The sequence below is a fragment of the Bubalus kerabau genome, chromosome 6 (assembly GCF_029407905.1).
Source record: "Bubalus kerabau isolate K-KA32 ecotype Philippines breed swamp buffalo chromosome 6, PCC_UOA_SB_1v2, whole genome shotgun sequence".
NCBI classification, from domain to species: domain Eukaryota; kingdom Metazoa; phylum Chordata; class Mammalia; order Artiodactyla; family Bovidae; genus Bubalus; species Bubalus kerabau.
This window is the reverse complement of record NC_073629.1, coordinates 101,673,843-101,701,564: the sequence shown is the minus strand read 5'-3', so window position 1 is coordinate 101,701,564 and position 27,722 is coordinate 101,673,843. Positions and strand designations below refer to the sequence as shown.

Below are 27,722 nucleotides of genomic sequence, written 5' to 3'. Positions count from 1 at the left end.
TTTCTTCTTTGGGTTATGTACAAATATGTGGTTTGATTTCCAAATACTTAGGGATTCTCTTGATACCTGTATGTTATTGATTTCTAATGTAACTCTACTGTGGTTAGAGAATATATTTTGTATTATTTTAATCTTCAAAGAATTATTGAGACCTGTTTTATTTCAAAAAAATACAGTCTATCTTGGTAAAAGTTCTTAGCATTTGAAAAGAATTGTGCATTCTGCTTTACTAGGTGGCATGTCCTATAAATGTCAATTAGGTAAAAGTGTAAAAAATCCTAAGGAATCCACAAAAGGCTGCCAGAGTTAATAATAAGTGTATTTAGCAAAGTTGTAGGATACAGGGCAGCATAAAAAAGCTATGTTTTTATGTACTAGCAATGAATTTTCTGGAAATTGAAATAATTACCATTTATGATAACACCCTCTTCCAACAACACAAAAGAAGAGTCTACACATGGACAACACCAGATGGTCGACACCAAAATAAGATTGATTATATTCTTTGTGGCCAACGATGGAGAAGCTCTATACAGTCAGCAAAAACAAGACCAGGAGCTGACTGTGGCTCGGATCATGAAGTCCTTATTGCCAAATTCAGACTGAAATTGAAGAAAGTGGAGAAAACCACTAGACCATTCAGGTATGACCTAAATCAAATCCCTTATGATTATACAGTGAAAGTGAGAAATAGATTTAAGGGCCTAGATCTGATAGACAAAATGCCTGATGAACTATGGACTGAGGTTCGTAACATTGTACAGGAGACAGGGATCAAGACCATCCCCAAGAAAAAGAAATGCAAAAAAGCAAAATGGCTGCCTGAGGAGGCCTTACAAATAGCTGTGAAAAGAAGGGAAGCGAAAAGCAAAGGAGAAAAGGAAAGATATACCCATTTGAATGCAGAGTTCCAAAGAATAGCAAGGAGAGATAAGAAAGCGTTCCTCAGCGATCAGTGCAAAGAAATAGAGGAAAACAATAGAATGGGAAAGACTAGAGATCTCTTCAAGAAAATTAGAGATAGCAAGGGAACATTTCATGCAAAGATGGGAACAATAAAGGAAAGAAATGGTAGGGACCTAACAGAAACAGAAAATATTAAGAAGAGGTGGCAAGAATGCACAGAAGAACTATACAAAAAAGATCTTCACGACCCAGATAATCACCATGGTGTAGTCACTCACCTAGAGCCAGACATCCTGGAATGTGAAGTCAAGTGGGCCTTAGGAAGCATCACTATGAACAAAGCTAGTGGAGGTGATGGAATACCAGTTGAGTTATTTCAAATCCTGGAAGATGACACTGTGAAAGTGCTGCACTCAATATGCCATAAAATTTGGAAAACTCAGCAGTGGCCACAGGACTGGAAAAGGTCAGTTTTCATTCCAATCCCAAAGAAGGGCAATGCCAAAGAACGCTCAAACTACCACACAATTGCACTCATGTCACACGCTAGTAAAGTAATGCTTAAAATTCTCCAAGCCAGGCTTCAGCAATACATGAACCACGCAGAGTACATCATGAGAAATGCTGGGCTGGAGGAAGCACAAACTGGAATCAAGATTGCCAGGAGAGCTATCAATAACTTCAGATATGCAGATGACACCAACTTTATGGCAGAAAGTGAAGAACTAAAGAGCTTCTTGATGAAAGGGAAAGAGAAGAGTGAAAAAGTTGGCTTAAAGTTCAACATTCAGAAAACTAAGATCATGGCATCTGGTCCCATCACTTCATGGCAAATAGATGGGGAAACAGTGGGAACAGTGGCTGACTTTATTTTTCTGGGCTCCAAAATCACTGTGGATGGTGATTGCAGCCATGAAATTAAAAGATGCTTGCTCCTTGCAAGGAAAGTTATGACCAACCTAGACAACATATTCAAAAGCAGAGACATTACTTGACCAACAAAGGTCCATCTAGTCAAGGCTATGGTTTTTCCAGTGATCATGTATGGATGTGAGAGTTGGACTGTGAAGAAAGCTGAGTGCCAAAGAATTGATGCTTTTGAACTGTGGTGTTGGAGAAGACTCTTGAGAGTCCCTTGGACTGCAAGGAGATCCAACCAGCCCATCCTAAAGGACATCAGTCCTGGGTGTTCATTGGAAGGACTGATGTTGAAGCTGAAACTCCAATACTTTGGCCACCTGATGCGAAGAGCTGACTCATTTGAAAAGACCTTGATGCTGGCAAAGATTGAGAGCAGGAGGAGAAGGGGACAACAGAGGATGAGATGGTTGGATGGCATAACAGACTCAATGGACACGGGTTTGGGTGAACTCCGGGAGTTGGTGATGGACAGGGAGGCGTGGCGTGCTGCGGTCCATGGGGTGACAAAGAGTCGGACACAACTGAGCGACTGAACTGAACTGAACAAATAAATATAATAAAATATGTGTAAGTCCTATACACTGAAAACTACAGAGTAGTTGTGTAAGTTGAGAGAAATTACAAAAGGCCTAATTAAAAGGAGAGCTATATCATGCTCCTCAATCAGAAGGCTCAATACTGTTAAGATGTGAATTCTCTTTCTACTGATATATGGATTCAATTCAGTCTTAATCAAAATTCTAGCAAGTATTTTTGTAGAAATTGATAAGCTGATTCTGAAATTTATATAAAGATACAAAGGACTTAAGAGTAGCAAAAACATGAATTTAACCATTTTAAACTTCAGTTTAATAATCCTTTCAAGACTTCCTTGTGCTTCCACTGCAGAGGGCATGGGTTTGATCCCTGGTTAGGGAACTAGGATCCCGCATGCCTTGTGGCACAGCCAAAAAAAAAGGCTCTTCACTGATTTCCCACTGCTTTCAAGAAAAAAAAAAATCTAAATTCCTCAACATGGAATACAAGGCCCTTCACAGTGTAATGCCTGTTTATTTCTCTCATTACATTTTTTCCCTCTTACGCTCGATATTGCTGTTGTTGTTTAGTCACTAAGTCATGTCCGACTCTTTGTCAACCCCATGGACTAGAGCCCACCAGGCTCCTCTGTCCATGGGATTTCCCAGGCAAGAATACTGGAGTGGGTTGCCATTTCTTTCTCCAGGGGATCTTCCCAACCAAGGGATCAAACCTGAATCTCCTGCATTGCCAAGCAGATTCTTTACCAGTGAGCCACCAGAGAATACACACTGATGTTACAGCCACATAAAATGAAAAGTAGTTATAAAAAAAAGAAAAGAAAAGTCGTTGCGAGAATATGTGCTGATCATGACTCTATCTCTGCAAAATTTACTACTTCTGTATGGAATACTTCTTCCACACTGGTCAGAATGTCAATCTATTTTCCAAGAGTCAATTCAAGGGTCAGCTACTCTGTAAAGTTTTCTGTGAATCTCTCAAGTTCAAACAGTATCTTCCTTATATTAATAACAAGCACTTATAATGTGCCTCTGTTATAACATTTATCACATTACACAATGATAATCTGTTTACATGTGTATCTCTCCACTAGACTTTAAGGTTCTAGAAATCAGGGCTTGAGTTAACCTTTTCAATTCCGTACTCCAGTGTTTAATATACTACCTGGCACATACAGGTTCTCAGTAAATACTATGAGGCATGTGGTCGTTCTCATATTATGTTCTGATATCCTTCCAGGGTTATCTTGGATCACTGTGGAGACCAGCTCTAAAAAAGAAACACTTAGCACTATCTTCTCAACCTTTTTCACACAGCAATAGAGTACTCCAAAGTTTCTAATTTAAAGAGGCCAGTCTCCAGCCAACATTGAGTCCTAGTCTTCTTTCATTCATTTCTCTCACCCTCATAAAGCTAACAAATTACTAGGATAAAGAACCCTAAAAGTTTTGTGAGTATATCTCATTGCCATGACTCACCTTCAAATCCAACACGCTCAAGCAGGTTCAGTGGGTACCAAATTAAAGGTTTGTTGCCGACTGGAAGCAGAGGTTTGGGAATACTGGAAGTCAGGTCTGTCATTCGCGATCCCCCTCCAACTGCCATTACAACTGCTTGAAATTCCATTTTTAAAAACTGTAATCACAGAGAAAACCAAGAGAAAAATGTAATAAAATCAATGTACACACAGTATTAATCTTATTTTTATTTAGGTTATTGATATTCACTTATGACAAACATGTCATTTCCAACACCAATAACCAGAATAAGAAAGACTCCTTAGCCACAGTATAAACATCACATTTATCCTATTCTCTTACTGATAAATACTCTCATTTCCAGCCTGGGATTATGGGCTAGAGGGGGGGACATGAATAAAACAAAAATCTGGCTCTTGCTCTTGAGTTGTTGGCAATTAAGAGAAGACAAATGCAGTAAATTACAATACAACATCATTAATACCATGACAGGGATATATCTAAGGTACAGTAGGCATATATAGTGACAATAACACCTAAGTCTTCCTAGAAAACATAGGGAAGGTTTTATAGGAAAGTGATGCTTGAGCTGACTCTTAAAGGAGTAAGAGTTTACCAAGTTGGTTTCTGATATGTGAGTCTGTATTCCCTGAAAAAAATTTTAAAACTTCTGACTAGAATTAATAGCACAAAGACAAGCACATTAGATCTCTGAAAAGTATGAAATGACTTAAGATGCTTCTATTAATTCAGCCACCTGCTCCCATTTTTTCATTACCCCCAACTTGAAATATAACACTATAAACTCAAATGTAGGCTTGTATCTTAACTTAGGTTTGCAGAGCCCAATTACAGAAATAAACCAAGTTAATTTCTTCTTTTCAGACTCAAGGTGATAAATTAAAGTGTTTGACATTCAAAAAAATCTCTTTACAGCTCCTACCACAGAAGAGAGGCACATTAAAAGCTCACAAATCCTTATTGATTTAAAATAGAAGTACTATTTGACTTACAACAAATGATGTAACCTTTTAAAAACAAAGTGAAATTCAATGCTCTGGAAACAAAAATGTATTTAACACCAAACTGGTCAATAATGTTGCTCCTTTATCATAATTTTGATCAGTCCTGGGCTCCTCACATCAGTATCTAAACTGCAACACACACACCCCATACACCCCAGCACAAAGTAAAGGCTCTTACACAACATCCACAACGTAAAGATATGGTACTTTCAATTCCAGCAGGCACTGCCTCAGATTGGTATTTAACTTCAATCTGGCATTATATAAATCTCATAACATCTGATGTTACTATGAAAAGTATTAACACTGGATCCTTAAGAGTTAAAAGACTTGAGTTTGAGTTCTGGTTCTGTCACTTACAGGTGAGGTAACCAGGGGCCTGACATTTAAAACTCAGCGTCCTCAGTTTCTAGAAAAGAGCCTGGTGGTTAAGTTCACAGGCCCTTTAACTAGACTGCCTGGATTTTAATTCTAGCTCTACCATGAATTAGCTGTATGATCCAGGGCAAGCTACATACCTTTCCCAAGCCTCCATTTTCTTAATTTTCTAAGGTGAGGATAATTAGTTTCTACTTCACAGAGTTGTTATAAATATTAAATAAGTAACCCAAGTAAAGCACACAAAACAATGACAAGCATTATATAAGTTTTTGATAATAGACAGGTCATGGAAACTTTCTGTGCCAGCTGAACCATGCTGTTGCATAATTCTGGTCCCTGTATCGCTATTCTTGCTTCCTTAGTTGCCTTTCTCCTGTGTCCAGTATGTAATCACCAATTAAAGACTCAATTGAAGAATCACCTTGTGTATAAAGACATTCTTATCCCTTCCCACCCTCTCAGAGAAGTAACTCTTTTCTCCTTAAAGGCTTCCATTCTATATACAGATCATCTCTACCTTTCAGGATTCACTGCCCATTTTAATTTTTATTATTTCTTGGCTGCCACAGTGTGGCATGTAGGATCTTACTCCCCTCTCCCCCAACCCACCCCCGGGGATGGAACCCACTGCCCCTGCATTGAAGTGTGGAGTCTCAACCACTGTACAGCCAGGGAAGTCCATCTGCCTGTTTATTTAAATGTCTATTTCCTTTGAGTTCCTTAACTGTCATCGCTGTATCCCCAGTACCTGACATAATTCCTGTCAGATGCCAGGCATTCAGTCAGTACTCGTGGAATGAGCATCTGTGAACCTCACAACAACCCAGAGTAAGCGTCAAGTTCAAACATGTGCAGAAGGGACATAACCCAGGTCACTAGGATCTGAGGTTCCTGCTCTCAATGAGGCTCTGGGTGATAATCATGAACATAACTGATACCAGGCAGCCTGACAAATGTCTCAATGTCACTGCCACGACTCTGAGCGATGGGAATCAAGGCAAAAACTCGCTAGCCACTCAGGCTTTAGAGAGGGTGTTCATGGCATCTTCAACCTGCCTCCGATACAGCCCTCATTGCCTTCTCCCTTTGTAAATTGATAAAAACCCCAAATCACAACTGATCTCTCAGCCAGACTTTATTGTATTGCTCTTTGTATTTGTATCTTGCACCTAAAACAACCAAAAACAGAATAAAAGAACGAAGGACTTTTAAGTGGAAAGGATCAGGCACTGTGCGCAGGGCGTCCGGTGCTCACTCGCTGTGACTTCCAGATCCTCCCCTCCCTGAAACAATTTCCTCAACTTTTGCACAAGGTGGCTGGCTCGGATGCTCCCCGAGCTTCCTTTTAGTTCGGCCGCTTGGCTCCGCGGCCAGGTCCGGGAGGCACTCGAGCTGGCGACTCGGGCTCTGCACCCCTGCCACCCCCTCGGGCCCTCCTCTGCAAGGCTTGAGGAGCCCGCCTCCCTCCGGTGAAGTGAGGCTCGGCGGCCTCCACCGCGCGGCTCCCCCCGCCAGCCCGCTCGTGCGCGGCCTGGCAGCGCAGAAGCCGCAGCTTTACCTCAGGTCCCCGCGCGCCGCCACGGTTCCCAGCGCTCCCCGCGCTCCCCACGCCGCCGCCGACTGACAGCCAAAAGGCGCAGGCGCACGATGGCCGGGCAGATCGATGGAACGCGCTGGGCAGGCCCGCAGAGAAGAAAACGAGCACCGAGTAATAGATGACGGCGGAGAAGGGCGCCACGGGGAGGAGGGGAGGAGTAGAGGAGGCGGGGCCGCCGGAGCCTTTTCATTCATTCACAAGTTACCAACGCCCACTGAGCGTCCCTCACGTTGCGGGGGAACTAGTCACAGTCTCTTCCTTCAGGCAATTCTCCTTCTAAGACCTGGTCCCTACTACCACTCTGCGGAAGGACAGCTCATTGGGAGCTGCGGTTTAGGGCTGACCAGTGGAGAAATCACCAAGGATTGCCAAGGTTTTCTATGTCCAGTGAGGTCTAATGTGGCCACTCAGCCTTGGCTTTCTGAACCAGATTATTATGGTATGGAAAACATCCACCTTTAGCCATCAAAAGTTGGTCGAGAGTGTGGGATTCGGGAAGATCTCACTGTAATGGTGGGGAAAATCCCCTGGAGGAGGGCATAGCAACCCACTCCAGTATCCTTGTCTGGAAAACCCCATGGACAGAGGAGCCTGGCGGTCTACAGTGCATAAGGTTGCCCAGAGTCAGACACTACTGAAGCGACTTAGCAGCACTGTGATGGTGATAGTGAACAGTGGCTTGGAGAGAGTGAGTCAAATGAATATCTTGGGTAAGAGCCTTCCAAGAAGACTAGCCAGCAAGTGCAAAGGACTTGGAGAGAGAAGGCAACTTCAGAGAACAACAAAGAAGCCAACAGAGCTGAAGAAAAGTGAGCTGGGGGAGAGTGGATGACGGCAGAGGAAGCCAGAGAGACAATGGGGGAGAAGGTGGAGAATTCAGATCCTGTGGGTCTTGTAGGCATTGTGTGGACCTTGACTTGTGCAGAGGAGCAGTGATATAACAGGCTTTTAAAGGATCACTGTGGTTGCTGTTTTGATAATAGAATCTCTGCTTCCAGAGACCAGTTAAGAAGCTGCAACATCCGGATGGAGAACCCAAACAGCTGAGTCTAGACTCCAACAATTGTGAGATAACAATAAAATAATTCTTTTTTGTTTGTTTTGTTTTAAGCAGTACATTTTAAAGAAAGATTGTTAAGCTGCATTATGTGGTTTTGGGTGGGGGTTGTGTGGTTTCTGTTTTGTTGGCCACGCTGCTGGGCTCAAGCGATCTTAGTTCCTCAACCAGGAATTGAACCTAAGCCTTGGCAGTGAAAGCATGGAGTCCTAACCACTGGACCACCAGGGGATTCCGTAAACTACATTGAATAACAGGAACAATGGTCGTTCTCTCTTTTGGAAGCTTCCTCTTTTTCTATCCATCTCTTTTAATAATATTTCTTTAATTAAAAAAAAGTATTTGTTTTATTTTTGGCTGCATTGGATCTCTGTTGCTGTGCAAGGGCTTTCTCTGGTTGGGTGAGTGGAGCTACTCTTGCTTGTTGTGCACAGGCTTCTCGATGCCGTGGCTTCTTCTGTTGCAGAGCACAGGCTCTGAGGCACGAGGGCTTTAGCAGTTGTGGCACACAGGATTAGCTGCTCAGTGCCACGTGGAATCTTTCCCAGCCAGGAATCAAACCCATGTTCCCTGCATTGGCAGGTGGATTCTTAACCACTGGACCACCAGGGAAGTCCTCTATCCATCTGTTAAAACTTTAGTTACCTTAGCTCCCTGCCAGTTAGGAAGCGGAGTCTAACTTCTGCAATAAAAATAAAGGAATTTGACTTCATTCAACAATATTTATTGCATGCCTAATATGTGCCAACCAGTGTCTGAGATCCTAGATAGTGGGACTACAACAATCACCAAGAAAGACAGGACTTGTACTTTCCCCCCGACTTTCAGCCAGAAGAGTAGGAGCTCAGCCTAGAACATACTGGAAAAAAAAAAAGTCCTGTGGCTACATCCATAAAACTAGCCTATCTGTGCCCTGCCTCTCTTTCACTTTAGAATGCTGGTGATGAGTTATTGGAAAATTACTTAGCTCTAAACACTGAATTGGTAAAGGGAGCCATGGAATGATTGCTTTGGCCACAGGAGACCTGAAACTTGATTACCATTTCCTTCTGCAGCAAGATTCTTTCTCTCTTTGGTATTAGCTCAAGCAAGCAGAAGCCTTGGGAATTACAGCATGGTTTTGAGGTCAGAACTAGTTATGAAGTAAGAACAGCATTCAACCTCATATCTGGCATCCATTTTAAATGCTCATGTTTAAATTAGCAAATGTTTTCAGGGAACTGGAGGACTTTCTCCTCTAGTTAAAGGAAGTAGTTGAAGGATTACTTCAATTTAAACTCACTTTAAATTATTCCCTTGGAGCAGTATGTTTTGGTTTCTGGACTCTTTACAGTCTTAAAAATTATCGGAAGCTTCAAAGAGCTTTTGTTTGTATAGGTTGAATCTGTCGATACCAACCATATTAAAAATTCAAACAGAAATTTTAAAAACATTAATTCATAAAAAATAGAAACAAAACCATTACATGGTAACAGTAACACTTTATTGAAAACAACTATGTTTTCAAAAGAAAAAATTTAGTGAGAAGAATGCAATGGTTTCATCTTTCTTTTGCAAACCTCATTAATGTCTGGCTTAATAGAGAACAGCTGAATTTTCCCATCAGTTGTGATATATGGTTTGGGGTGATGAAAACCTGACCTCACACAGATACATAGTCGGAAAAAAGAAAGAGATTTTAATAGTCTTTGTCAAATAATTGTGAGTATTCTTCAGTACTACACACTAAACTCAAGAAATGGTAGTTTGTTAACGATTAGTTGTGATATAGAATCATTTGTATCAATGAACATTTTGTACTGTTATAATACTTGCATTTTGAATAGGCATTTTACCCATGTATGATTTTGCAACTTGATGCATTGCTCATTTGTAAAATATTGATTCACTAAATTATGCAGATCTTCCCAATGTTGACTCATTATACAATATTTTTAAAATCACACTTGTTAATACCACCACCAATCATTAGAAAAGTCCTTAATGGAGACTTCTGTGGTGGTACAGTGGATAAGAACCTGCCTGCCAGTGCAGGGGGCAGGGGTTTGATCCCTGGTCCAGGAAGATTCCACATGCCATGGAGCAACTAGGCCTGTGCTCCACAGCTACTGAAGCCTGTGCCTCTAGAGCCTGTGCTCTGCAACAAGAGAAGCCACCACGATGAGAAGCCCGTGTACCACAATGAAGAATAGCCCTCAGTCTCTGCAACTAGAGAAAGCCTGTGTGCAGCAATGAAGACCCAGAACAGCCAATAAATAAACAGATAGACAGATAAAGTCCTTAAGAATGCTGGCAAGCTTGGGACAAGTTTCCCAAACTTCTTTTCTCTTGAAAGCTCAGATATCATCATTGTTAGTGGTTTTCCTTGAAATGACAGGCTTACTTCACTCATCTTGATAAATTTCGTCCAGTTTGTCAGTTGTTCTTTTGAGAAAATACAGTGTTCTGTGAAAAAAGCAGGAGTTCACAAACGAAACGATGGCACAAGTTTTCTGGAGACAGTCATCATACTTATTTCGTATGCACAGAAGTGTTACATGTGTACTTCCCATTTCATCACATAGAATATTAAAAAGACGTGTGCTCAAGGACAAAGATTTAATAAAATTATTTTATTGCCTCATCAAAGACATTCTTAGGTAGAACTTACTTTGTTTTATTATTTTTTAGTTTTTTTATGGTAAGCCTGTGGCAGTGAAGAATACAGGGACCATTAATACAGTTTGGCTCTGTATAGCAGTATTAATACAGCATCAATACTGCTCTGATTGATGCTAAAGCACCAGCAGTTTTATCCAGCATTGCTTTTGCATGATCAGTGCAAATATCAATACAGTGAAAGAGGCAGAATTTCAGTATTATTATGAAAGTAATATTAACTCAACAGACCCCCTGAAAGGGTCTTGGGAAATTGCTGAGGTCCATGGAGCATATTTTAAGAACTGTTGCCTTGTGGATTTCTTGCCGGCTCCCACTGCTTCTACTTCTTACATTATGGCACTCACCACAAAGGACTGTCATTCTCCTTTTTCAGGTTTTCTGTATCACACTGGGAACCCCCTGAGGACAAAGACTGTATCTTATTTGCTAAAAAGACTTTATATCTGCAGAGAGAGGTCTTTGCAGATCTTAGAATCTGGGACATGCTAAGTAAATAATAATTGGGCGAATTAGAAATTTCTCATAAATTTTCCCTTGTCATCCCATTTGGTAGTACAAAAACTGGGCTGAGGGCCTGGATCACTGACAACACCTCTTCTAAACATTTCTTTTCACTAAGTTAATCGTAATTATTAGCCCTCATGCCTAGCCTCACTCTTATTATTTACTTTTCATTTACTTTTATTTATTTTTAATTATTAATCACATGGGAAGTATTTAATAAATGATTATCAAATACACTATTCCCTATAATGTTTGTTTCTTTCCTGTTCACATTTCTTCCCCCAAAGGATGTTTATGTGTATGTGTCTGTATGTGGTAGGGAAATCGTTTAAGAAGGTCAGGCTCTAAGTTTGCTTTGAACTGTGGGAGACAAAAGAAACTTTTCAAAAGTTGGACCTTGGCTCAGAAATAGTCTTCCCACAGTCTGCAAGAAATCTCTCTTTGGGAATTTACTGGCCATATCACAATATTCATCTACTCCATCTGGCTGAGGACATGTCACTGGGACAGGGAATTATTTTTAGAGTGCTGAGTGAAGGATAAAAATGGAAAGAGAAACTCTTCTTTGGCAACCAATTTCAGGTCCTAAAATATTTTTGCTTTATTTTTGTAAATAAGCCCAGCAGCTTCCTAATAGATTCATGATAAGTTAGAGAGCAAATGATGCTACAGTGTTTTTATAGAGCTAGGAAAGAACCTTCATTAATTAGGAATTCAATATTTCTTTTCAAGCACATAGAATTTTCATTGTTGGTGGTTTTGAAGGTCAGAATCTGGATATTTATGCTTTAAACTGATCACTTTAAAAATAAGTGATTTAATCAATTTTTAATTTTCTTCCTTTATTGGAAAAACCTTCAGATATCTGATTTTCCTTGTTTTTAAATTTCAAAGTACAGTTTATGGGCCACAGTTCATTTATTTAACAGCTATTTGTTGAATGACTACTATGTGCCGAGAATAGTTTTGGGCTCTTAGGATATATTAGTGAACAAAAAAGGATCCAGCCTTCATCTTAGCTGGGAGAGGCAGCATAAGTAAAAAAGAAGTTTAAATAATAAATCAGTAAACAGTGCCATATATTAAAAAGTGATAAGTACTTTGGGAAAATGAAAAAAGTTAGGCAGGGAGGAGGGACAGGGAGAGGGAGAACACCATATTGACAGCATAAAGTTTTAGCGTTTTACAGAAGTTACTGAAATTTGGGAACTGTGTCTCATTTAAATCTGTCCACAACTTTCTATCTAATAAATTTAGAAATAAATACAAAAGGAACAGGCAACATCAGTAGAAATGGTGGAATAAATTCCTCCAAGAATTCTCTCCTCCATAAAAGGAGAGGAGAATAATATAAAAAATTGTCAGAATCAACTTGGATAATGATGGATGTGCATCATGAGAAAACAATCATGTCACTTAAAAATTTTTTTTAAATATAGGTAGACAATGTATTGTTAATTAAAATTTTAAAATAAAATATGTATTTATGTGGCTACATTGGGCAGCACATGGGATCTTTAGTTGCATCATGCGAAACTTTAATTGCAGCTTGTGGGAGCTAGTTCCCTGACCAGAGACCAAACCTGGGCTCCTGCATCAGGAGCATGGAGTCTCAGCCACTGGACCACCAGGGAAGTCCTCATGTCACTTTTTAAAGTCTGCTGGTGATTAGTAACTGCATATCTCTTATTCAGTTCATTCACAGACAGCAAAGACTGTAACTGTGTTAATTTCTTGTCTCCCAGTGATAAACCCATGTGACATTAAAAAAAAAAGGATAATTGAGAATTGGCCAACAAAATGAAAGTGTAGCTAATAAATGAGAAGTGATAATGGCAAAAGTGAAATTCAAAAGGTCTGTAGTTGTGGTACATGAACTCTTAGCTGTAGCATGTGGCATTGATGTAGTTCCCTGACCAGGGATTGAACCCAGGCCCCCTGCATTAGGAGCACGGAGTCTTAGCCACCAGACCACCGTTGTGTGTGTGCTTAGTCACTCAGTCATATCTGACTCTTTGCGATGCTAGGTACTGTAGCCCACTAGGCTCCCCTGTCCATAGAATTTTCCAGGCAAGAATAGTGCAGTGGGTTGCCTTTTCCTTTTCCAGGAGACCTTCCCCACCCAGGGATTGAAACCACATCTCCTGAGTCTCATGCATTGCTGGCAGGTTCTTTACCCAATGCGCCACCTGAAAAGGTTTGAACCACCAGGGAAGTACTTAATTCATAAAAATTGTAAAGTTTGTATATTAGAAAAGAACATATATGAAATTAAATGGCAAAGTACAGGCTGAGAAGACATATTTATAACACCTGACACAACAAAGCGGTTAATATTCAGGACACAGCGCCTTAGTTACCACGTCAGCAGGCTTTGGAGCTGGCAGACTGTCATCCAAATCCTAACTTCATTACTTACTACCTACCCTGGGCAAGTTAATTAATCTTTGCTTGAGTTTCCCAGATGGCTCAGTGGTAAAGAGTCTGCCTAACGATGCAGGAGATGTGGGTTCGATCCCTGGGTCAGGGAGATCCCCTGGAGGAAGAAATGACAACCCATTCCAGTATTCTTGCCTGAAAAGTCTCATGGACAGAGAAGCCTGGTGGGCCATAGTCCATGGGCTTGCAGAGTCAGACACACCTGAGCATGCAGGCCAGGTCTCTCATCTGGAGATGAGTAGAATAATAGTACTTACTTCACAGAGTTGTTGAGAAGATAAAACAAGATAATGCATGAACAGCACTTAGCACACTGCCTCGCTGTGCTTATTATTTTAGTACTACACAAAGATTGTTACAAATCAATAAGAAAAGAATAATGAATCTAAAGAATAGAAAAATGGGTGAAAATAAAGAGCAGTTCCTAAAGAAGAAAAATAATTGCTCAATGCTGTAAATAATCAAAGCAGTGCAAATTAAAATAACAATCGTACAATTTTTCTCTGTGTTAAATTCAATGCCCAGAGTTGGTAAGAGTTTAGGAAATAGACACTAATGGGAGTGAAAATTGATACATCCTTCCTAGAGGGCAATTCAGCAGTTTGATGAAGCAATTTTAGGAAGTTATTCTAAGAAAATAAATAGGTATGCAAGGATATATGCATGAGGATGTTTATTATAACATTTATAGTTTTTAATACAGAAATTTGTAAACAACCTTAATGTCCATCTGTTGAGGGTTTGAAATGAATACAAGTTATGAAATGCCTTATAATGTAATACAATGCAGCCAATAAAAATAATGGTGAAAATGAGTATCACCCTTGTTCCAGCAACCATTATTTCCTGCTTGGATTCCTCCTTGCCTGTAGTCTCTCCCTCTCAATTCATTCTCTACGGGGCTGCCAAAAGCAATCTAATCATGTCACTCCTTTGCTGAACCCTCTCATGGCTGCTCAACATAAAACCCTCTAAAAACCTCCGAGGCGAGTCTCATCTCTTTCTTCCCTTTACACTCCAGTAACACAGGACTCAACATGCTTCTCAGTTGGTTTTTGTACCATTATTCTCCCTAAGGATTTAGTATTTCTCTGAGCCGCTTTTTTTTTTTAATTCTTTGGTATTCCCATTTCCTATTCTTTTTAAAAAAAATTATTTATTATTTTTGGCAGCCCTTGGTCTTGGTTGCAGTGCATGGCTTCTTTACTGTGTGGGCCTTCTCTAGTTGCTGCTCAGGCTTAGTTGCTTTGGGGCATGCGGGATCCTCATTCCCGGACCAGGGATCCAATTCCTGTCTCCTGTATTGACAGGCAGATTTCAAGCACTGGACCACCAGGGAAGTCCCCGCTGAGCCACTTTAGTTAGAATCATCTGATTCTGTCTTCTAATGAAATCCATCACTTCTTCTCTGGAGCTCTTACATGAATGTTATTAAATGTTGTTTATGTGTGCCTGCTCAGTCGTGTCCAACTCCTTGCTACTCCATGGACTGTAACCCGCCAGGCTCCTCTGCCCATGGAATTTCCCAGGCAAGAATCCTGGAGAGGGCTGCCATTTCCTCCTCCAGGGGATCTTCCCCACCCACGGTTCCAACCGAGTCTCTTGCAAGGGCAGGGGAATTCTTTACCACTAGCGCCATCTGGGAAGCCCGTTATTTATGCGATTACCTGTTTAATAAGTGTCTCTTCGGGCTTGCCAGGAGGTGCTAATGGTAGAGTCCTCCTTCCAATCCAGGAGACACAGGTGAGGCAGGTTCCATCCCTGGGTGGGGAAGGTCCCCTGGAAGAGGGCATGGCAACCCACTCCAGTATTCTTGCCTGAAAAATCCCATGGACAGACGAGCCTACCCGGTTACAGTCCATGGAATCGCAAAAAATGTAGGACATGACTGAGTGAGCACTGGCCACACCCTTAAAGGTAAAATCCCAAGATGACAAAAATGATCTGTGTAACCATTTTACCCATTGTAGCCAGCGTGACTCCTGACATAGCTGCTCCAAGTATTCACTGAATGAATAAATGAATGAATGAAAAGCAAGTTACAAAACACACAATGTGGGTCCAATTTGGTAAAAGACAGATCAAAGACTTGTGTGGCAGGTACTTGCTCAGACGTGTCTGATTCTCTTAGGTCCCATGTCTGTAGCTCTCCAGGCTCTCCTGTCCATAGGATTTCCCAGGCAAGAATACTGGAGTGGGTTGCCATTTCCTCCTTCAGGGCATCTTGACAACCCACGGATCCAACCCGCGTCACCTGCATCTCCTGCATTAGCAGGCGGATCCTTTACGGCGGAGTCCCCTGTGAAGCCCTTTGGATTCTTGACCACTGAACTACCTGGAAAGCCCTTCGTGTGGCCACTACCAGAAATAGACTACCTCCGGCAGGTTCGTGCTGGCCAAGCCTTTCCCTGAAGAGCAGAGAAGGGGAAGGAGGAGAGAATCCCCGGGTGGAGGGACTAGGTGGGGGGAACTTGCCGGGAAGCGCGGAGCTGGGCGGGAGTAGCTGCCTCTCCGGCTCCAGCGCCTCCGGCAGAAAAAGACTGCAGGAGGAACGGGGCCGGTCTCCTGCGGACCACCCAAGGCGTAGGGGTCAGGAAGCCGCAGGGCCAGGCAGGCTCATCTGGAGCATCAGATTCCAAATTACGGAGTGGTGGTCTTGAGGATGCACACACCCCGGAATGCGGAGCGGAGCGGATCTCAGAGCCCAGGTGGAGTTTTCCCGCAGGACGGCGTCAGGGCGCGCCCTAGAGGGCATCGTGGGGAAGCGGTGGGAGAGCGCGACTTCTCTGGGGACCGTGCTTGAGGAGGACGGCCCCCTGTGGGGAATGCATCCACCTGGAGGGATCTCTTGGGAGTGTGTGTGGGGGAGTACTTGTTCTGAGACTGCACCTTAGCTGTGTGGTTCCTGGAGGCGGCGTGGGGGTGGGTAGCCACTCTGCTGCCTCTTCTGTCACTTCCTGACTTGGGTGTTTTATCCGCCATTGCAAGCTCTGTCCTCTAGGATGTCAGATTCTTCTGCCCACTTGATTCCCGAAGGCGGACTCCCACCCTCCACATCACCACATCCATCCCAGAAGACACCAGGCCTGCTTTATTCCTGCTTCTGGGCAGAGGACTCCTTATTTCCCCTCTCAGCTCCAGATTTCATGTTTGCACTGAGAAGCCCTACCACTCCCACTTGACACATGTCTCCTTGGCTCCTGGCAGGGCCCCTGAGTCCTGGAACAGTCTTCTTTAACATCCCTCAGGAGCCCAATAAACATACTCTGAAGGAATGAATTCATCCATTTACTCAACTTTTCCATGTGCAAGAGCTTCTTGGATGGAGTGTCACGGAAGCTCTTAAGGGAGAAAAGGCTGGGGCAGGACATGCATAAAACCTAGGAGGAGGTTTAAAGCCTAGGTTTTGTTTTAAAGTTGGGTAAAGAGGAGCTCGGATAAGACAATGGCAACCCATTCCAGTACTCTTGCCTGGAAAATCCCATGGATGGAGGAGGCTGGTAGGCTGCAGTCCATGGGGTCGCTAGGAGTCGGACACGACTGAGCGACTTCGCTTTCACTTTTCACTTTCACGCATTGGAGAAGGAAATGGCAACCCACTCCAGTGTTCTTGCCTGGAGAATCCCAGGGACGGGGGAGCCTGGTGGGCTGCCATCTATGGGGTCACACAGAGTCGGACACGACTGAAGTGACTTAGCAGCAGCAGCAGCGGTAGTAGAGGTTTAATGTTGAGTAGCTATATATTCTGAGTCAGGGACAGTGGTGGCACTTTGTCAGTTGGTACTGAGTTGGAGAAAGAAAGTTGGAGCTCACACCTTGAGGATGGAGGGAGAGGAGGAAAAGACCAGTATGTGAGGAGGAGGGTGTTCAGTTGTTGCTTTATTCTTGATTCAGGTGACCAAGGAGGATGGCTATCACTCCCTATCCATCCCTGGAGACTTGTTGGGGTAGGAGCCTCCGTCCCCCTTCCCCGCCCCCACAAAGTTTTAGTCTTGGCTGAAACCAGAGAAAAATATGGAGAAAAAAAAAAAGGAGTCAAAAACTGAAACAAAGTCCATGAGGTGGGGAGCTAGAAGAAGGCCCCCTTCAAGTAGCTCAGGCCTGGCAGCTTGTGCTGGGCTTGTGGAAGATTCCTCTCACAAGAGGTGAAATAGCTCTAGAAGCAAACCCGAGCACGTGTAGGGCTTGAGGGTCTGTGGGGCTGGGCCACCTGTGTCAACCCGCTGCTCCCACTTCAGCCGCACCCAGGGGTGCAGTGCACTGGCGTTTTCTGCTCAGACTGCGCTGGTCCAGGGAAGCTGTCTGCCCTGGGTGCTCAGGGGGAGACCGCACGGGACCGGCGCAGGCGCAATCCTGCAGGCCCGCGACTGCCCCCTGGCGCCGACTCACTCCTCCCAAGGGCTCATGTCGGTGTCAATGGCCACACAGTTGTAGGCAGCATATCGGAGCTTCTCCTCACACACCTTGGCGCTGTGGGGGGCAGGGAGTTGTTCAGCACCAGGTGTAGAGGCCCCTCCATCATGACCAGGGGCTCTGGGACTCCAATTTGTACCCTGAAGCCCTCCTCCACCCTAGGATGTCACATTTCCCAGAAGCCCCACTCCCCAGGCTGGAACTTAGGGAACCCACCTGGCATAGTGCGGCAGGAAGAGGGTGCTGGAGCAGGTGGAAGACTCGGGCAGCGCATCTGTGGTCTCATAGCTGGGGGTGTGGAGGGACCAGAGATGAGGAAAATTGGAGGGGCACAGGGCAGCGTCTGACAGGGGAATGTGTGCGTGGCGGAGGGCAAAGGCCAGCCACAGGCTCTTCCGACTAGGCCTCCCCCTCCATCGGCTCTCACCCCAGCTTGTCTGGGTAGATGTAGATCCGTGCCGGCAGACGGCTGCGGCCAGTGACAAAGCGCAGGAAGCGGCTCCGGTCCTCTGACAGAGGAGAAGGAAATCAGTGCCCATGTGCTGGTGGAGGAAACTCGACCACCTCCCCCATCTCTGTATCCCAGGAGTGGAGTCTGAACCCAGGCAGTCCTCTGCCCTCTCCACTGACCGTTGGTGAAGTTGTTCAGTGCCTCCCAGAAGTACTGCACCCGCGTGTCAGATGGCTCGAAGTCCTCAAACCGGGCTGGTGGGACAAAGCCACACAGAATTCATTCTGAGGTCCTTAAGCCCCACCCTGGGACTGTGCTGCCCGGCCCCACACTCACTGAGCTTGCGCAGGGCATCCACAGTGACCTCTGGGTCCCCGCACACCTTCTTCTCCAATTCTTGCCACGTCAGCAAGTCCAGCACAGCCTGCGGCACCACCTTCAGCAGACCTGCCTGCATGGCTGCCACCTGGGGAGAGGGAGAAGGCCTGGCTGGAGAAGACAGCACAACTCCCAGCTCTGGGTGTGGTGGGGACACCTGGCCTCCACTCACGGAGATAAAGTACCTCTGTGCCCCACAGATCAGCAAGAATATGGGGCAGAGGGGTGGTAGGGGCCAGAGCTCTTGGGCTGGGTTCTGGTGGCCCCTTGGGCTGGGCTCTGGCTCCTGGGAGCTGTCCACAGCTCTCTGTTCCACTGGCCTCTGGGTAGTACCTGCTCCTTGCTCTCTTCTAGCCGTGCCTTCTGCACCAGTTGGATGAAACGGGAACGGTCCTCATATCCCACCACGATGCCTGAACCCCCAGGGATCAGCTCCACCACCTGCTGGTCACTCAGCACAGTGGTGAATGTTAGCTCCTTCCCAAATTTGAACTCAAATGTCTCCTTGTCCATTCCTTCCATCACTTCCAAGAGCTTCACCTGGGGGTTGAAGAGAGACAGGAAGGTCAGCTTTTCATTGTGGAGATAGTCTTGTTTTTCCTCAAGAAGCTCACAGGAAAGCAGGGGAGGCAGCCAGGCAAGGCGGTTGTTATGCAGGCAGTGAGAGCAGTGAGGGGGTTAGTAGACAGGCTGTGAAGCCCAGCATCAAGATGATGCCTAACCAGCCACGGAGATCAGGGAAGGTGTCCTGGGGGAAGTGGCATCTAAGCTGAGACCCAAATGATTGGCTGGGCCACCAGGAAGTCAGGAGAGAGAACATCTTAAAATAAGGTGAAAAAGGCAAAAGGCCTGAGGAACCTAACTGGGCAAGTGTCCAGAGATACAGGAGTCATGTAAGGTCTTTTCAGACTCTGCATTTTATCCTAAGCCCAGGGTGGACCATTGAAGGGATTATGGAGATCAGATGGGTAAGAAGGGAGACATGGTCACCAGATCTGCAATCAGTGGCTGGATCAGGAAGGAAGGTGACTAAACCCGAGGGACAGAAGTGAGATGGGAGAGGTGGGGAGATTCCAAAGGCAGATGTGACAGAATGTGGGAGGTGAGGGAGGAGAAAGAAGAGTAAAGAATGACCCTGAGGGGCTTGGCAAGGGGAGGGGTGGGTGGTGGTGCCACTGTGAGACAGGGAGTCCTAGAGGGAGAGGATGAAGAGTGTGCTGAGCCCAAGGTGCCATCTTGGGAGAGAAATCCAGCAGGTAAATGCATATATAGCCCTCGGCTTAGCAGAGAGGCTGGGTCCAGAGGTAATTAATCTTTTCAGGGTCACCAGAACAGTGACAGGAATTGAAGCTATGGGAGTACATGGGTGGGAAAGGGGAAACCTGTGTGGTACGAGAAGGTTCAGGACAGCCTAGGGGTGCAATAAGCTTGAGAGCTGGGCAGAGAAACCCAGTCCAGGCCCTAACTCACCAGCACAGAGTCCACAGCTGGGAAGTCCTTGCTCCAGCTCACCTCCTCACCAGAGAGCTGCTTCCACACGAAACCCGGTAGAGCCAGGACCTGTGGGACAAACACTGCTGTCTTCGTGCCCCGAACTGCCCGGGTTTGGCTGGCTCTTCTTTCCAAGAGCCAGGACTAAGCTGGTAGGGTGCAGATTAGGCTACTCACCAGGAACTCCTTACCCCGAAGGGCAGCCCCCATCAGCTGTCCAATCCACTCATACTTGGCAAAGTCCCGGCAGGAGGGGTTGGGCACATACATGTCCCGGGCCTCGCCTGTGCCGTTGCCCTGCCCCCGAGACAGAGCTGTCAGCATGGCCTGTGATGGACCCACCTGTGTTACCCCAGATGCCTCAACGACTTCCTTGAACACCTTCCCTGCCTGAACACCTTCCGCGGAGCGGCCCTGAAGGAGCCCTCTGAACATACAATGACTCCATCAGTCTGCCCAGAAGCTGCCCCGGGCAGTTCAGTCTCTCCCTGTTCCTTCTCCGGCTTAGTCTGGGGCCTGGGAGGTGTGCAGAGACAGAACAGCAGAAACAACTTGGGAGGTGGGGGGGGCTTACCTGGTTGGCCGTTCGTACAAAGAAGGGCAGAGGCACAGGGGTGTCCGCCGAGCTAGGGCACAGTTCTTCTGACATGTCTGCCAAGCTGTCCCGGAAACCACCTCCTAAAAGGACAGACAGATGCTCTCAGCTGAGGCACACAAGAGCCCCAGCCCCCATGATGGGGTAAGAAGCAAGCCCCCTATCTAGCTTAGCTGGTCACCCCAGATAACCCAACCACTCTCAATATGGCAGGACTCTTGCTACTGGCCCTCAAGGCCTCACCTTGGTCAATGATGCCTTCTGCAATGAATTTACACTCCCACCACTGGTCATAGCGCATGGGCCACCTGTAAGGAGGGGTAAGTCTCTATCATTACACCAGGCTAGGGCTCAGGATGACCCACCAGCCCAGGGTCGACCCAGGAGTAGGGGCTACAGAGGGGTAATGCTGAGGGGTCCAGAGGCAGTGTGTGGGTGGACATGGGTCCATGTGTGCCCTGAGCAGGTCCCCTGCCCCCAAGCCATACCTGTAGTCCAGGGGCTTTTCATACTTGTCAGAGGGCTTGAGGCCTTCGTAAACCTGGGGCCAGGGAGAAGGGGTGGGAGCTGTGAGAACGTCCGACCCCACTCTTGCCCAAAGGCCTTGCTCAGGTCCCTCCTGGCCCAGTGCCCCCTAGTCCCCCTGCTGACCCGCCCTTGCTCTGACCCCAGGTGACCAGACCTGGGTGAAGACAGCGTTCTTGCACGCGGGATCCCGTAAGGGGCAGGCACGGTGTTCCATGGCAAGGCGCCGGTTGATGTACAGACGTGGCATGAAGCTGGGCTTGCTGCTCTCTGAGTCACGCAGGCACTGGGCCACCAGGCCTGGCCGCTGGCGTGACAGCAGCAGGAACTGCTTCACTTGCTGGTGGGGAGAAGTGGCCAGAGCGGGGCTGGCAGGCAGTCAGCCTCTGTCCAGGCCCTGGAACATTTCTCTGTTCCAACCCCACGGGGCCAGTTCAAGCCTACTCTATCCCTGGTCCTTGCTTTCAGTCTCTTCCTTAGTCCAGCCACTAGGGGAAGCTTTCTAAAACCCAATTTTGTCGTTACCTTACATAAAAACCCAACTTTGTCGTTATCTTACATAAAAACTTCCCAATGGCTCCACTGACCAGGAACAAAGTCTAGCCCCGGTGCCCTTGGCTACCAGGGCCAGCCTCCTGCCCACCTCTTCCTGCCTCATCCCATGTCACACTCACATCTATTGCTATGCTTCTCTCAAGTCATCCTGAGCAGCTAGGAACTCCCAGTGGGCACCTTTCATATAACCTGCCCTGTCCATGCTGTCACCTCTCCTCCCCAAGCTCTGTGTATTTCACATACTCTCTGGCAAATAGGACCCTAAACACTAAATTTTGATTATTTGTGTCTGGATTTCTTCCTATGTTCCCAGAGCCTAGCTAAGTCTAGGCCTAGAGTAGATCTAAGAACTTTCTGATGAAGCGTGAACAACTGCAGAAAGGGGTGCCCAGTGCCAAGACCAGCACTGAGTGAGTCAGGCTCACCTTAATCTCACTAAAGGTGCCCAGCGTGTGGTCCCAGGCCGGTACCAGGTGGTGCAGGACGCTGTCTAAGATCTTTATGAATCTGGGGAGGTTGAGTAAAGGTAATTGCGGCTGAAGTCATAGATGCAAGACCCTCTCAGCACCCCCAACACACAGGGACAGGAGAAGGCAGGGCCCAGGGGCTCTCTGCCTCTTGAAGTGGAATAGCATACGATATAAGGTCAGACAAAAGGCTCAGGATGGGGGGTGGGGGGAGGGACTAACTGGCCCAGGACCACAGCCACCTCTGCAGGAGAACAGCTCTGCGGTACAGTACTTCCGGGTCAGTGCCTTCTAGGCGTGGGTATCGCACGAGATTGGTGGGCTGAAACAGGTCTGCATTTAGCCCTAATTCTCGCTGTCTAGAAGACTTGATCTTGACCCCTCGAAGACGCACATCAATCCCGTCATCTGGGGGAAGAGTCAGAGTGAGCTCACTTATGGCGCCTGCTGCCTCTTTGGCCCCGAGACCTGAGAATGGCTCCTTAATGCTCAGCTTTGTGTCACCCTTAGTCCCTAGAAACTTGGGACCTTTGGGATCCCCTTCTATCACCCGATTCTGATGATTATATTCTGTGCTAGTTCCTCCATCCACCACTATAATATGGGGATGCCTGAAGGTCCCAACTCCATTCCTCTTCCAGGGGAGCCCAAGCACTTCTATGGCTTTAAGGCAGGCCTATACCCAGCACCGTCCCCTTGGCTTGGGCCCCAAAGCTTCAGATCTTGGCATTAGTTCAGTTGTCACCTTTATCCCAACTCCAAGTCCATCTCCTTCACTCCACACTCACTGCCAGCTAACCCCCATCTACATGCTGTGGCTCCCTTTCCCTCCTTATGGCCTTAAGCCCCACCTCGGCACTCGACGATGCGGATCTCGATGATTGGGAGGTGGACAGTCATGTCCTCCAGGACACAGACGTCCCCGATCAGGGTCCTGAGGGGATGAATATGAGGAACTTTGGAAACCCCTTGTCATCAGGGGTTGCTGGGGTCACAGTCCACCTTGTGCCTCCAAACTAGGCCAGATCCTGCTCCCAGGATCATGTCCCACCTCCCAGCCCAGGTCAGTTCACTCACTCGTCAATGCTCACGTCACTCAGCTTCTTCAGGTTGTCCCCTTCACCCCCATAGACCACCACCCGCTTAGGCATAAAGTTGTCATCTGTGGTATCCACTGTGAGTAGTAGTTTCCTGAGGGTTAAGAGGGTGCACATGTGTCTTTACACACTCACAGGTACGTGGCTCACCCACCCTGTTGTGCTCAGAGCCCACTCACTTGACAATGGTGCCCTTTTTCATGGTCAGCCGTACCCAGTGCTGGCACTGGGACCCATCGCTCTCCCAGTAGGTGTCCGCGTTGCTGTCTGTCAGGCAGGACACATTGAACTCCTCCTGGGGAGGGTAGAGAGGCGGATGGGCCAGGGAGCACAAGAGAGAAAGCACAGTGGAGCTGAGCTGGAAATCCATCTGGTAAGGGCGGAGGTGTCGAGGGATTCCTATAGGACTTCCAAGACTGGGGGGTGGCCTGAGTCTGGCCTGTGGGGATTCAGGTTTGGCTGTGGCTTAGAGGTAAGAGTTCCGAATCTAGCAAGATGTTACTACATCTTGCTTGGGGTGGGAGGAGTCCCAGCACCCACCGTGTAGGAGGAAACGTCTATGCTCTCCACATACTGCTTCACGCTACCCAGGTTCTCATCCTCCTTGCCCAGGTGGTCGTACAAGAAGTGGATCAGGTCCTCGTCGCACTCGTAGGTCCACGTCGGGGGCACATAGCTAAGCGACCCCAAGTCCCTAATTAGGTCGGGCCCAGACCTGGAGCTCCTTCCTCCCCAGCCCATCCCAGCTTACTCACAGTAGCCTTTGTACAGCTTCAGTGTATGCCTCGGCCGGCTGAGGCCTTGATCCCAGGCGATGCGAGTATGTCAAGTCCACCACCTGTTCCCATCTGTGCGCACAGAATGGGGGACGGGATATGGAGACCTCAGAGGGCGGGAGAAGACCCTGGAGCCTTCTCCAGCGCTCTGGCTTTTCAAAACCATGACTCCAGAAGCCCCACCCCAGCTCCCTTTAGGTCCCGCCCTTTTTGCTGTCAATCCTATCAGATCACTCCGCCCGGGCTGTGCCAGTCTAGGACCTGGCAGTCGGCCAGCAAGCCCCACCCCTCCCAGTGCAGGACCTGAGCACCGGGCGGTAGTCCACTCCGAAGAGCTGCTGCTGCCGCTGGAGGTGGTCTGGAGTGTCGATGGGTACCAGGCGGGCCCCGCCCTCGGCCGGGCGGCACACCAGGAGCCAGCCTTCATCCAGCCCGCAGTCGCCCAGGTGTTCCGCCAGCTGCTCCTGCCGGGACGCACCAGACGAGGACAGCCGTCAGGGAACTGCCAGCGGCCCGCCCTGCCCAGCCCAGGGCGAAGGGCACCGGACGCTAAGTCAACTCTATATGGGGGAGGGGAACAGTCAGGGGCTTCCCTGGTCCCGGGATCTTTTGCACCTTGGTCAGCTTCACCCAGAGCCCGTGGCCGTTGCACAGCTCTTCGCCTGTGGTGCGCACGCAGGCGCCGCGCCGCAGCTCGATGCTGTCGCGGGCCGCGCGGAGGGCCCCGGAGCCGGTACCGGGGGCCGGGCCCGTGGCTCCCACACGCAGCCCCAGGCCTTCCGCCTCCCACACCGGCAGCAGCACGCGCGACGGTCCCGCCGGGTCCTTGTAAAGCTTGTAGAGCACCTCGCGGGGCACAAAAGCTAGCGCCGCCGGCAGCGGCCGCCCGGCACGGAGGCTCTTCGCTGCCTCCGCCAGAAAGCGTACACGGCCCAGCAGCTGTCGCGGGGACTCTAGCGCCGCGCCCGGACCCGGGCCAGCCATGGCGGTGTGGCCCAGGGAAGCCCGGGGGCGATCCGGGCGGAGGCGCTTCGGCCGAACCAGCAGACAGGGCTTCCCACCACCTTCAGCCCCGCCCTCGACCAGCCTTCGCCGTAAGTTCTGGACTAAGCGCACCTCATGTGTCGCCGTATTGTCCTGTGTACTTGGATACTCAATCCTGTTATCTATTTCTGTGTCTTCCACCCAGTCAGCCAGACCCAAGTTCCGAAGTTTCTACCTGATCAATCTCCCCACTCCATTCCCATTGCTACTACCACTTACCCCCATTGCTACTACTCTCCTTTAAGCCACCATCCATCCTATCGAGCCCGAAACGCTATTCCTTCAACCTTCTGGAGCTTCCCTGCTCCCAGTGAGTCTCAGTACAACCAGCTGAATCTTTAAGAATCTGTTAGCTATCCTGTCAGGCTTCCCATCCTAGGAGTAGTGTGATTAAAATGTTTGGGAAAATGATTCCTCCCCAGCCTGGCTGCTGACAGGACTCTTGAGTCATTTAGACTTGCTCCTGGTGGTTACTCCTCAGGAGTAACTGGTGATCATTATCCAGTTTCTCAGAGCACTGGTGATCATTATCCAGTTTCTCCCAGTAATTATAAACCAAATGAGAGGAAAGGCCAACGTGGGAAGAGAGGAGGCAAAAACAAACAAACCATGTACAGAAGTTGTTCGGTTCAGTTGCTCAGTCGTGTCCGACTCCCTGCGACCCCAAGAATCGCAGCAGGCCTGGCCTCCCTGTCCATCACCAACTCCCGGAGTTCACTCAGACTCACGTCCATCGAGTCAGTGATGCCATCCAGCCATCTCATCCTCTGTCGTCCCCTTCTCCTCCTGCCCCCAATCCCTCCCAGCATCAGAGTCTTTTCCAATGAGTCAACTCTTTGCATGAGGTGGCCAAAGTACTGGAGTTTCAGCTTTAGCATCATTCCTTCCAAAGAAATCCCAGGGCTGATCTCCTTCAGAATGGACTGGTTGGATCTCCTTGCAGTCCAAGGGACTCTCAAGAGTCTTCTCCAACACCACAGTTCAAAAGCATCAATTCTTCAGTGCTCAGCTTTCTTCACAGTCCAACTCTCACATCCATACATGACCACAGGAAAAACCATAGCCTTGACTAGACAGACTTTTGTTGGCAAAATAATGTCTCTACTTTTGAATATGCTATCTAGGTTGGTCATAACTTTTCTTCCAAAGAGTAAGTGTCTTTTAATTTCATGGCTGCAGTCACCATCTACAGTGATTTTGGAGCCCCCCAAAATAAAGTCTGACACTGTTTCCACTGTTTCCCCATCTATTTCCCATGAAGTGATGGGACCAGATGCCATGATGTTCATTTTCTGAATGTTGAGCTTTAAGCCAACTTTTTCACTCTCCTCTTTCACTTTCATCAAGAGGCTTTTTAGTTCCTCTTCACTTTCTGCCATAAGGGTGGTGTCATCTACATATCTGAGGTTATAGATATTTCTCCCGGCAATCTTGATTCCAACTTGTGCTTCTTCCAGCCCAGCGTTTCTCATGTACTCTGCACAGAAGTTAAATAAGCAGGGTGACAATATACAGCCTTGACGTACTCCTTTTTCTATTTGGAACCAGTCTGAGATGTAACTCATACCATATAAAGTGTACAAATTTAAAGTTTACAAACCACTGTTTTTTAATATATAACATTAATTTTTAATAGTAAATAATACGTATAACAAAATTTGCGATCTTGACCATTTTTTAAAAGTGTACAATTATCTATTTCCAAAACTTTTTCATCACCCCAAACAGGAAACTCTGTATCCTTAAGCAGTAACTCCTCATTGTCCCCACTCCCTAGTCCCTGGGGACTAATCTACTAAAGCTCTAATCTGCTTTTTGCCTCTATGAATTTGCCTATTCTAGATATTTCAGATGAGTGGAATGATACAGTATTTGTCATTTTGTGTGTGTCTTACTTCACTCAGCATAGTGTTACAACAATGTTGTTGCATGTATCAGAACTTTATTTTTATGGCTGAATAATGTTCCATTGTATAAATACACTACATATTGTTTATCCATTCATTTGTTGATGGACACTTGGGTGGAAACTTTGTTTTGATATAGTTATCAAATAAAGGTATCAAGAAATAAATAATCCCATGTAATCTTGAGAGTTTCCCATTTTTTTCGTCTTAGTAAGTTGGGAACATAGTGCCTCTCTTCTGATCTCTCCAAGCTATTTGTATGCTGTCACACTACTACAAGATAAAGTGAATACGTGCACTTAACAAAGGCCTGCATGAGCTGAAGTCTGTGGATAGTTCCAGATTATTTAAATCCACTAGCTTGATATCCTGTTTTCCATTAAGCTAATTGCTCTTTTGCATCTTCTCTTTGCACATGCTATTCCCTTTGCTTGGAATACCCTATTGCTTTCCCCAGTTAAATGGAGTCCTTGCTACTTGCGTCTAGCTTTTTCCCTTTAAAACATTTACCATTGTG

The 27,722-nt window shown here is 46.8% G+C and overlaps 2 protein-coding genes across 5 annotated transcripts in view; both read right to left on the bottom strand.

Annotated features, from left to right (window-relative positions):
- Positions 1-6,934, bottom strand: part of EIF2B3 (eukaryotic translation initiation factor 2B subunit gamma) — a 117,160-nt gene extending 110,226 nt beyond the window's left edge. For all 3 annotated transcript variants that reach the window (XM_055586073.1, XM_055586074.1, XM_055586075.1), the window contains exons 1-2: positions 6,807-6,934; positions 3,843-3,999 (exon numbers count right to left, since the gene is read on the bottom strand). In XM_055586073.1, coding sequence (XP_055442048.1) covers positions 3,843-3,990 — 148 coding nt within the window. In that variant the 5' untranslated portion in view covers positions 3,991-3,999; positions 6,807-6,934. The remainder of the gene's footprint in view (positions 1-3,842; positions 4,000-6,806) is intronic.
- A 10,431-nt stretch (positions 6,935-17,365) lies between these two features.
- Positions 17,366-26,085, bottom strand: HECTD3 (HECT domain E3 ubiquitin protein ligase 3). Of its 2 annotated transcripts, none has more exons than XM_055586067.1 (21): positions 24,870-26,085; positions 24,558-24,718; positions 24,234-24,326; positions 24,019-24,154; positions 23,658-23,773; positions 23,459-23,572; positions 23,233-23,315; positions 22,624-22,789; positions 22,340-22,421; positions 21,517-21,699; positions 21,323-21,375; positions 21,078-21,142; positions 20,814-20,917; positions 20,417-20,566; positions 20,219-20,308; positions 19,082-19,288; positions 18,707-18,836; positions 18,550-18,624; positions 18,347-18,428; positions 18,136-18,207; positions 17,366-17,976 (listed from the first exon to the last, which is right to left on the bottom strand). In XM_055586067.1, exons 1-21 carry the CDS (start codon positions 25,236-25,238, stop codon positions 17,892-17,894), a joined length of 2,616 nt encoding a protein of 871 aa, XP_055442042.1. In that variant the 5' UTR covers positions 25,239-26,085; the 3' UTR covers positions 17,366-17,891. The 2 variants fall into 2 exon arrangements, with proteins under 2 accessions (XP_055442042.1, XP_055442043.1); XM_055586068.1 differs by having other exon boundaries at positions 20,417-20,536; positions 24,870-26,082.
- Positions 26,086-27,722: the final 1,637 nt, after the last annotated feature.

Excerpts from the sequence above, each read along its gene's own strand:
- HECTD3 (XM_055586067.1), bottom strand. The coding sequence starts at position 25,238 with ATGGCTGGCCCGGGTCCGGGCGCGGCGCTAGAGTCCCCGCGACAGCTG. Across the intron at positions 24,719-24,869 it reads TCTGGGTGAAGCTGACCAAG|GAGCAGCTGGCGGAACACCT; the intron begins GTGCAAAAGATC and ends GCGTCCCGGCAG. Across the intron at positions 22,422-22,623 it reads AGAGCTGTTCTCCTGCAGAG|ATTCATAAAGATCTTAGACA; the intron begins GTGGCTGTGGTC and ends CAACCTCCCCAG.